The sequence below is a fragment of the Aegilops tauschii genome, chromosome 1 (assembly GCF_002575655.3).
Source record: "Aegilops tauschii subsp. strangulata cultivar AL8/78 chromosome 1, Aet v6.0, whole genome shotgun sequence".
NCBI classification, from domain to species: domain Eukaryota; kingdom Viridiplantae; phylum Streptophyta; class Magnoliopsida; order Poales; family Poaceae; genus Aegilops; species Aegilops tauschii.
The window spans coordinates 272,582,303-272,593,277 of NC_053035.3; the positions used below are offsets into that span (position 1 = coordinate 272,582,303).

The 10,975-nt window shown below is 53.9% G+C and overlaps 1 protein-coding gene and 2 pseudogenes across 1 annotated transcript; 2 read left to right on the forward strand and 1 right to left on the reverse strand.

Moving 5' to 3' along the window:
* On the reverse strand, window positions 1-1,064 carry LOC109773605 (glutathione S-transferase U17). The gene is made up of 2 exons (XM_020332303.4): window positions 678-1,064; window positions 1-555 (listed from the first exon to the last, which is right to left on the reverse strand). The coding sequence occupies exons 1-2, from the start codon at window positions 999-1,001 to the stop codon at window positions 166-168; spliced, it is 714 nt and encodes a 237-aa protein (XP_020187892.1). The 5' UTR covers window positions 1,002-1,064; the 3' UTR covers window positions 1-165.
* Window positions 1,065-1,910: 846 nt separating this feature from the next.
* Window positions 1,911-2,770, forward strand: LOC109773606 (uncharacterized; annotated as a pseudogene).
* Window positions 2,771-8,058: 5,288 nt separating this feature from the next.
* Window positions 8,059-9,197, forward strand: LOC109773607 (probable glutathione S-transferase GSTU6; annotated as a pseudogene).
* The last annotated feature ends 1,778 nt before the right edge of the window (window positions 9,198-10,975 follow it).

Below are 10,975 nucleotides of genomic sequence, written 5' to 3' on the forward strand. Positions count from 1 at the left end.
CCAATATATATAACACATTCTTATACCCCTCACAAAGCATTGTTGTTTCGAGCAAGTGTTTAGTTCTGGGAGAGACTTGGAAACTAAACTCCCAAATACATAGGTGATCATTTGCTTTCGCTATGCTTCGGTAGTCGATACTCAGTGGCACTGGTCTGAAGCGTTTCACTTGGCAGTCGCCGCCGCAGCAGCAACAGCAGCACGATAAGCCTGGCGCTTCTTGGCATACTCCATCACCATGCCTGTGTCGGGTACCACCTCCTTCGCCGCGTCGGTCTCAGCGAACCGTTTCGCCCAAGCCTCTAAGAGCGGAGTCTTGCCGGCGTCTAGAAACACCACGCCAAACATCTTGTGTTGCGCTTTGAGCCAGAGCAAGTGGCATCCGACCGCGAGGTCGAGGTACCCGATGGAGTCCCCGGCAAAGAAGGCCTTTCCGTTTGAGTTCTTGGCAAATGCCTCCTCAAGTTGCTCGAGCACTGCAAGCATCTCGCTAACCTTCTCCTCCCTCTCCACCTCTGTCGTCGCTTTATTAATGCCGACATAAGCGGAAAATAGCTGCAAGGACGACCATGTGACAATTTAACAGCGTAGGCGGGAAAGACACAAACTTAGTTGTCGATGTAGGCACAATCCAGAAGACAAGGAAGAGTGAACTACGGTATGGAAAAAGCACAAACCTTGTCATCGACGTAGGCCGCCCAGAAGCGGGCGGTGGCGCGCTCATTGGGGTCGACGGGGAGGATCGACGGGCCCATGGCGGCCCAGACTTCGTCGATGTACTGCACAATGGCTGACGAATCGAGTATGGTCTTGCCATCGTGGATGAGTACGGGCACCTTCTTCTCCACCGGGTTGGACTTGAGGAGGAGCTCACTCTTGTTGAAGAGGTCCTGTTCGATATACTCGTAGCTCAAGCCCTTCATGTGGAGCGCCATGCGAACACGAACTACGAATGGGCTCACCGACAAGCCTAGCAACTTCAGGTCTCCTTCGGCTGCCATTGTTGTCTTCCGTCTCTCTGTTCTTCTCTGGTTCTATGCGCTCAAATCGATGCGAGAACATCATCGTTTTTGGATGTTTATATAGCAGGTAGTATTCCTAGAAGGAAATGAGGAGTTTGCAGCCATGGGAAGCGTACATGTGTGTCTATGTGCATCACCGGTGACGTATTAGCAATTGGTCAACACTTCTCCACGGAATGGTGTGAGAGAAGTTGGTGGTTGCATGTCACTGATTTTCACTTTTCTTCCACGAACGGGCCCACCACCTGTCGCTGGTCCATTGTTCCTGCGATTAGCCATTGTTCCTACCCTGTGTTCCTATGGAGTTACTCCTGGGTGTTGCTTTAGCGCTCTCAACTCGGTATCGCCGGAGTACTTACTATTCCCTCTGTCCAGACTCCAGAATTATTTGTGGCTCAAACAAATGTATTTAGTTCCTCTCAAACAAAAAATAATTAAGTATATTTAATACTAAAATACGTTTAGATACAACTATTTCAGCGTAAACTAATTTCGAATAAAATGTATTACATCGTCACCAGTGACGCCGCTAACAATCCAACTGCAGACTCCAGTCAAGAATATATCAGTGGGTTGCAGATTTGGTCTTGACTCTGGGTCGTTTGTTCCAAGATATTTCTTGGCACGTATTCTATCCCTCATGCACTTTTCGTTTAACCGTCCCCGTGTCCCAGTATCAGTATTAAGCGCATTTCTAGAAGATCCCTTAAAACACACAAAACTATAAAACAAGCTCCGGTTTACTGTCTTAAATGAAGAAAACGACTTGAATATAACCTTAAACGACTACGACCTGTAATATTTTTTTGAAGGGCGTGAAAAACCCAACAAACATGTGAAAATAAGGATTTCGGAGCCAATCTAAGGATGCCCTATATATGCGAAAGACCGTTGGCGAGAGTCCACCTGCCATCGAAGCCTTCATGGCTCGCTCCCGGCCGCTGTCCGTCCATCCCCGGCCGCCGCCCTGGTCATCCGGGTAGCCGCCCCACCCGTCCGTCCCCGGTCACCGCCCTGCTCATCCGGGAAGACGCCCCACCCGTCGGGGCCGCCGCCGCCCTGCACATCCCCGCCTCTGCTCGCCAAATCAAAGCCTTATCGTCGTCTCCCTCGACCTCCACCGCCTGAGCTCGCCATGGCCACGATGGCGTCAGCGCACGCGCACCGGCAGCATGGTGGGAAGCAGCAACAGTACCCACCGCTGGGCGCATGGAGGGGCTAAGCCTGGGGTCCGCGCTCCGCATCGACCCGCGCGTCGCCACGCTGGCCGCGGCCGCGCTCCTGCTGGCCACGCTTACTGGCTTCGCGCTCGCGGCGCCTCTCGTCCTTCTCTTCAGTCCTGTGCTCGTGCCCGCAGCGTTGGCCGTCGCGGGGCTCGCCGCCGCCGGCGCGCTCGCCGTCTCGGGGGCCTCAGCGCTCGTCCGGGTCGTGGGGTACGTTTAGAGGGGCCTATCGCAGGGCGACTACGGCGGGGTGGGCGGGATTGTGGTGCAGCCGTTGGACAGCGGGAAGCGGCACGGCGGATGGGGGCGCCGGCCTTCGTCGGACATAGAGTTGTGGACGACGCACGGGACGCTCTGGGCACCACCAAAGCGCGGGACGTCGCCAGCACCTAGTGCTGCACGGATGAACGTATGTCGTTGCATGCGTTTAATTTGTCGAAATCAGATGTACGTATGAGTATTTAGACCATCTCTAGTTGACCGTGGACACGAGCGAGAGGAAGAAGGTATGTGATGGAAACAGAAGGCAAGAGTAATTGACCACACAAATGTGGGTTCCGTGTTACCTCATATATATAGACATGTTACAAGATAATTATGGAAACAAATCAATACAATCCTAACCATAATGACCTGATTTATATACAAATATAGGAGCACCAAATATGGCAGGCTATGACCAGATCGGATTGCCTAACAGCCCCCCGCGGTCACAACGGGAGATTCTCGGACGCTGAGACTGGACCGAAAATCCAAGAACAATGGCGATGGCAAGCCTTTGGTGAAGATTCCGCGAACTGTCGGGAAGAAGGCACGTGAAGAACTCGAATGTGCGCAAGCGCAACACGATCTCGAACGAAGTGAAGATCGATCTCGATGTGCTTGGTACGCTGATGCTGAACGGGGTTCGTGGACATGTAGAGGACGCTGACATTGTCGCAAAAAACGACTGTGGCAGCAGGGAGAGGTCGGTGAAGCTCCTGGAGGAGTTGGCGAAGCCAACTTGCTTCAGCGACGGCATTAGCGACAGCTCGATACTCTGCTAGCGGGAGACGGTTTGCTGGCGCTTGGAGGACCACGAGACCAGGTTGTCACCAAGGAACACACAGTAGCCAGAGGTCGATCGGCGAGTGTCAGGACAACCAGCCCAGTCTGCATCAGTGTAAGCAACAAGGCGATCCGTGGATGAGGGTGTGAGCTGAAGGCCGTGGTGCATGGTACCCTTGACGTAGCGCAGAACACGCTTGACCAAGGTCAAGTGCTGGTCACGGGGATCATGCATGTGAAGACAAATCTGCTGGACGGCGTAGGCGATGTCAGGACGTGTGAACGTCAGGTACTGAAGAGCACCAGCTAGACTCGGATACTCCAAAGGATCAGCAACAGGTGAGCCGGCGGCAGCGGCCAGCTTAGGCGATGTCTCCACGGGTGTTGAGGCAGGGTGGCAGGAGCTCATGCCAGCACGCTCGAGAATCTCGAGAGCATACTGTGTCTGCGAGAGGAACATCCCACTGGAGTCACGACGGACAGCAAGGCCGAGGAAGTGGTGTAGCTCGCCCAAATCGGTCATGGCAAACTCGGCGCCGAGAGCGGTAATGACGCGCTCAAGCAGGGTCGATGTAGAAGCTGTGAGGATGATGTCGTCGACGTAGAGGAGAACATAAGCAGTCCCCATGGAGCCGTGCATAGTGATGTATCCGACTTGGAGCAGGTGAAGCCGAAGGAGGTGATGAAGCTCGCAAAGCGGCGATACCACGCACGAGGGGCTTGCTTCAGGCCATAGAGTGCACGGTTGAGGCGGCACACATGGTCAGGGCGAGCGGAGTCAACAAAGCCAGTTGGCTGGTGACAAAAGACCACCTCGTTAAGACGCCCATGAAGAAAGGCGTTCTTGACGTCGAGTTGGCAAATCTTCCAGTTGGAGGAGAGGGCGACCGAGAGGATGACCCGGATGGTAGCCGGTTTAACCACCGGGCTGAAGGTCTCATCGAAGTCGATGCCGTGTTCCTGAGAGAATCCGCGCAACACCCATCGAGCTTTGTAGCGATCGAGGGTGCCATCCGGCTTGAGCTTGTGACGAAAGACCCATTTGCCGGAGATGACGTTGGTGTTGGCTGATGGAAGGACAAGTTCCCACGTGTCGTTAGCAAGGAGAGCACCGTACTCGTCAGTCATCGCTGCGAGCCAGTTCGGGTCTTTTAGAGCACCACGAACAGACTTGGGAACCGGTGATGGAGCAGCTTCGGTGTCGACGTGGAGGTTAAGACGCTCACGCGGACCGATGGTCTTGCCGGCTTGGCGGCGGGTCACCATGTGGTGAGGAGCAGCCACAGCTGGTCGACGCGTTACCGGTGGAGGAGGGACCACCACAGGTGCCGGCGGCGAACACGGCGGTGTCGTTGTCGGAGACGAACGGGGCGTGGAGGAGGCAGCGTCGAAGGCTGCGGAGCCAGAAGCCGCGGTGTTGGAGTCGGCGGCAGAGGCCACTGGAGATGGGCCGCGGTTGAGCGAGACCGATGCAGGCGAGGCCGGATGGGCCGGTGAATGGCCCGGCGTGCGCAAAGCTGGTGTGCGCGAGACCGACGTCCGCGCGGCCGAGTGGACTGGCGTGGACGGTGCCGAGTGGGCCGTCGTGCGCGAGGGTGACGAGGCCGGCTCGGAGGTTGTCGGTGAGGAGGCGAGGCGCTGTCCAGCGGACCGAGACGACCTAGCGGAGGGACGCAACCCAACATGCATGGGTGGCACGACGACCGAGTCGAGTATGTCGATCGGATCATCGTCCGAGGGCGGTGTAGAGGCGTGCTGCTGCATGTTAGAGACAGAAAAAAGGAGCAAACGAGAACCGAGTTTCGTCAAAAATCACATGGCGAGAGATGATGATGCGACGAGTTTCAAGTTCCATGCAACGATAGCCACGGTGGTTAGATGGATAGCCAAGAAAAACACATGCGACTGAACGGTGCGACAGTTTGTGAGACATAATGGACGCGATGTTGGGATAGCATAAACAACCAACAGTACGAAGAAGGGTGTAGTCTGGTGTTTTGCTAAAAAGAGCGAAGAAAGGGCAGGAAGCCGCAAGGGCTTTGGTGGGTAATCTATTGAGAAGATAGGTGGACGTATGGAGGGCTTCAACCCAAAATTTTGGAGGCATGCTCGCTTGAAAAAGCAAAATACGAACTACGTCGTTGATAGTGCGAATGATGCGTTCAGCTTTACCGTTTTGTGAAGAGGTGTATGGGCATGAGAAACGTAGGAGGATCCCGTGCTGGACGGAGAGATCCTGAAGGGCGCGATTATCGAATTCGCGGCCGTTGTCGCATTGGATCGCTTGGAGAGAAAGAGAGAACTGTGTAGGGACATAAGTACGAAAGTTAGACAAAAAAGCAAAAGCTTCAGATTTTTGCCGCATGGGATATGTCCATACATAGTGAGTGAAATCATCTAAAATGACAAGATAATATTTGTAGCCAGATACACTCGCAATAGGTGAAGTCCACAAATCACAGTGAACTAACTCAAACGGTCTATCAGCTTGAGTGGTAGAAGCAAAAAAAGGTAAACGGACATGACGGCCAAGTTGACAAGCATGGCATAAACTAGGATCCTTGTGCACTTTATTTATAGGAAGCGAGGATGACGAGACGAGGCGCCGGAACGCGTCATGACCGGGGTGGCCGAGGCGCCGGTGCCAAAGGGTGGAGTCGACGGTGATGGCGGTGAGAGCGTGCGGCGAGGTAGTGAGCAGATAGAGGTCACCCGAGCTACTGCACCTGAGAATCAGGCGCCCTGTCCTGAGATCCTTCACAGAAAAGCCCCAAGGGTCAAATGCAACCGAGCAATAGTCGTCAGTGGTAAATTCACGAACTGAGATTAAATTCTTAACAATACGAGGAGTAACAAGGACATCATGAAGAGTGAGATGCTGAGAGGTGGGGAGACGAACATGTCCAAAATGAGTGACAGGAATAGAAGAACCATCACCAACGATGACAGGTTGATGTGGAGGAGTTGAAGAGAGGGAGGTGAGATTACCGGCATCCGAAGACATGTGAGCGGCTGCTCCAGTGTCCATGATCCACTCCGTAGGAGCCTGGAGACTCATGGTATTGAAGTAGCTCGCGAGGGCGGACTGATCCCACGTCTGTACCGAGGAGGAGTCGTAGGCGGGTTAGCCGGTGTAGGAGTACGTCACCTGTGGGGTTGGAGGTGACGGGGCAGGCAGGGCCATGTAGCCCTGAGCAGGAGGGCGATGCAGCGGCGCCGAGGGGCGGGGTCCCGGTCTGAGGATGCTGACGGGGCTGGCATGACCGTGCGTGGGCGCGCCAGGACCCATCATCGGGTACATGTGGATGGCACCGGTCCAGGGGTTCTGCATGTTGGGGAAGATGGGGGCGCCATCGCCCCAAGTCTTCTTCTTCTTCCCCTTGTAGCGGCCGGTACCGTACCCGATGGGAGCACCGTATGGTGCCGGAGCACCGTGACCGGCCGGTTGTGGTGGTGGAGGCGCAGATCCCCCGCGAGGCCCACCGTTGGCGGGAGCGGAGTAGAAGACCGCGGGCGACGTAGAGCTCGGGGAGGACGGCTTAAGTTCCTGGAGAAGAAGCATGTTGCGAAATTCAAGGAACGTGGGGAACGGCTTGATGAGAGGCGCGAGGTTGCCGATTTCCTTGTAGTGGTCGTTGAGGCCCTTGATGGTGTTCCACACCAGAGCGTCGTCGGAGACCGAGGCATTGACGTCGGCGAGAGCATCAGCGACCGTCTTTTGCTCGAGGCAGTAGGCGGTGACGGTCTTATCGCCTTGGACGATGTCGCGGAACTTCTGGCCGAGATAGCCCGCATGCGCATGTTGGTTGTCGCGGAAGAGGGAGGTGATGCCGACGAAGACAGCGGCAGCCGTGGTACCGGCTGCCATGACCATGTCGGCGATGTCGGGGTTGATGGAGCCGTACAACCACCGAAGGACGGTGGAGTCCATCCGCAGCCACTCCGCGTCAGCTGGAGGGGGGTGCCGGTTCAAGATGATCGGCGAGGGCGAACTGGTTGACGGCTATGGTGAGGAAGTTGCGCCACTTGGAGAAGTTGGACGCCTTGAGGTCGAGGGTGACTGGGATGAGGCTCTTGATGTTCTGGATGGAGTTGGCTTGCGCCCATAGGGCAACATGGGGATGGAGAGGGCCGGCGTCGGGCATGACGGCGGCGACTGGAGGTGGAGAGGAGGGGCGGCGGCGGAAGTGGATGGGGATGGAAGAGAATCGTTTGGCTGATACCATGATGGAAACAGAAGGCAAGAGTAATTGACCACACAAATGTGGATTCCGTGTTACCTCATATATATAGACAGGTTACAAGATAATCATGAAAATAAATCAATACAATCCTAACCATAATGGTCCGATTTATATGCAAATATAGGAGCACTAAATATGGCAGGCTATGACCAGATCGGATTGCCTAACAGTATGGGGAAAATATAAGGAAATATTCGATTTTACAGTTTAAATTTGAAGAGTCTGTTTGGACGCAGTTTAAATCAATTCTTAAAATGCGTTTTCCGTTAACTGGAAAATGCACCGAATTCAGTTACGCGGTGTAAGGGGTTGCTAGAGATGCTCTAATCTGGAGTCGTGGACAAACCGACAGGGCCGGCAACAAGTTGCACCACGCGTGCGAGAAGAATCTCGAGGTGCACGGAAATGCTGAGCGTAAATAATATGTCACCGTCATCTCATGGAAAAAAGGTGGACTAACTACTGTACTTTGACTGCCAACTGCGTCACTGGTGACGCACGTAGGTATACAAACCTGAACAATACGGTGTCTGTCAGTGTTGCACAGACAGAGCAAGGGAGAAAAACAGACGGAGAACCAAACAATGGCAGCCGAAGGAGGTCTGAAGCTGCTCGGCTTGACGGTGAGCCCGTTCGTCATCCGCGTACGCATGGCGCTGCAGATGAAAGGCATCGGCTACGAGTACATGGAGCAGGACCTGTTCACCAAGGGCAGGCCCGGTGCACATGAAGGTCCCGGTGCTCATCCGCGACGGCAGACCCATCTGCGAGTCGCTGGCCATCGTGCAGTACGTCGACGAGGCCTGGGCGGCCACGGGCCCCTCGATCCTCCCCGCCGACCCCTACGACCGCGCCGCCGCTCGCTTCTGGGCCGCCTACGCCGACAGCAAGGTGCTTGCGCGTGTGTTGCCTCAACTTTTCCCTGCCGTGATGTTTGAGTTTGAGCCGGGTCTCATGGTCGCGGTGTCTTGCAGCTCTTGCCTGCGTGGGTAGGCATCATGTGGGCGGCGACGGAGGAGGAGAGGGCGGAGAAAGTCGGCGACACGCTCGCGGCTATGGGCCAGTTGGAGGAGGCGTTCGGCAAGTGCTCGAAGGGAAAGGCCTTCTTCGCCGGCGATTCCGTCGGGTACCTCGATCTCGTCGTCGGCTCGCAGTTGCTCTGGTTCGAGGCGCTGCGGAAGATGTTCGGCGTCGTGGTCATCGAGGTCGGCAGAGCTCCACTCTTGGCCGCGTGGGTGGAGCGGTTTGGGGAGACTGATACGGCCAAGGAGGTGGTGCCGGACGTTGACACGGCGGTGGAGTACCTGAAGAAGCTTCAGTCTCATCGGGCTGGTGCCACTGTTGCCCAGTTGCTGTCGTGACAAAAGTACATTTCGTCCGGTTAGCAAGAACAGCGATTTTTCTGTTTAGGCCAGCTCTATAGTCATGTCTTGCAAGGATGCAAAGAATGAACTGGTTTCCATCCTGACACCACGTAGCTACTTCTCCAAAGAGGACGACAAATCGTTTGTAAGAAATCATAAGTGTATTCTTTGTCGTGGATATAATCCTGACAATACTACAGGGGTGTGAATGTAGATACAATCATATCTACCGATCAGTGTGGGATAAGAGTACGCTCAAGGAATTATATAAATTTAGGGCCTCGATGGGGGAGGTAATACATTACTCATGTGTGTTGTTCTTGCTCTTTGCCGTAGGTTACAATATAAGAGAGTTTAATTCTCAGCCTGTTGCCCTACTCTCGGCTTACATACAGTGTGCCAGGAGCCATAATGGGCTGATATAAGTGATATTGATAGTAGCCATAATGGGCTGATATAAGTGATATTGATAGTCACATGTAAGACCGACTGTTGATGAATATTATTACCCCCTTCATTTCAAAATATAGTACGCCCGTGCTTTTCGAGGTCCAATTTTGACCATAAATTTAATCAACGAGACCAATTGCGGCAGGAGAAAAAATTATATAATTGAAAACTTTTTTTAATACAAATTCACTGGTATAACTTTTGCTTCCGCCGCAGTCGGTGTCGTTGGTTAAATTTATGGTCAAAGTTGAAGCACGGGAATAGAGAAAGCACTATATTTTAAAAACGGAGGGAGTACTATCGGTAATTGCCATATTTAATTAGATTATGTCACGGTTGATTAATGGCAGTAATGAATTCATTGTGGGGTCCCGATATCTTAGGACGCTGCCAACTGCAAGGTAAGTGACTGCACCTGTCATGATGACGATCCACAGGTATTGTCCAGCATGGGGTGTGCGATTCAAGTATAGCCATGTGGCTCATTAATGGGTAGCGAGTATTCCCCTCAAATGGGTCTGGTGTTTTGCCCCTTGACCCATTGTCCTATCTTTGATTGGCTAGGCCTTGGCCAGTCCATATGTATCCCTGGGCCAGCCGCTTAGGTTTAATCCCGTCACTCAAAACAAAAAACTAGCCTTCGAGTCTGTCAAGACCTCGCTGTAGAAATCGACTGTGTGCCGTCAGAGAGAATTCCAACTGATCGACGGACCCGAAGCGCTTCCTATTGGTTAGCCAACAGTCGTCGGTGGACTCTTATCTTGCAGGCGAAGGGCGAGCAAAGCGGAAAAAAACTTTATAATCCTATTTTCAATCTTTTCAGAACCTGGCACCCATGCTGTACTCAAGGGTGCCAAGGCAAACGAGATCTACACGAACGGTCATGGAGGTACTTACAAATCACTCGTGGGCGGCGGACATTGGGCCTGAGCTTACGACCGACATGCTCCACCAATTCTTGGGCTTATGGCAGCGAGTGGAGGACGTGGCCCTGCATGAGGATGCACAAGACAAGATACATTGGGCGTGGGAGAAAGATGGCATGTTTTCGGCAAGATCGGCATACGCGGCCAAGTTCGCGGGCCTAGAGGTTGCACCAACGGCGGAGTTCACGTGGAAGTCACGGGCGCCCCTACAGCGTCGGTTTTCCGCTTGGCTGGCCATGAGGAATAGGTGTTGGACCTCAGACCGCCTTGCTAGAAGGGGACTGCCTCACCAAAGCTCGTGTCCATTTTGCGACCAACATGAGGAGACCATCACCCACATCATGATCGGATGTGTCTTCGCTAGAGTGGTTTGGAGCAAGGTGTGCTTGGCCTTGGAACAACCAGAACGTGCCCCAACGGCGACGGAGTCCCTTCCGGAGTGGTGCATCAGGCAGGAGGAAATTGGACAACACCGGAAGCTCGCTAGGACAATCTCTATCTTGGTCCTCTGGGAGCTGCGGATTCACCGAAATGCAGTGGTCTTTGACGGAGAGGCGCCATCCACATCCAAGGTGCTCAAGAGCATTGAACGCGAAGTCAGGGCATGGAAGCAGGCAGGATTACTACGAGGGGAAGTCGAGGCGTTTGTGCTGGGCCTTGCATTGTGGGAGAATAGCGAGTAGTCCTTAAGCTGAGTAG

What these genes read in the sequence shown, in the direction of transcription:
- LOC109773605 (XM_020332303.4), bottom strand. Translation starts at nt 1,001, where the DNA reads ATGGCAGCCGAAGGAGACCTGAAGTTGCTAGGCTTGTCGGTGAGCCCA. An exon ending in CGGCCTACGTCGATGACAAG is followed by an intron (nt 556 to 677) that starts GTTTGTGCTTTT and finishes TCGTCCTTGCAG; the next exon opens with CTATTTTCCGCTTATGTCGG.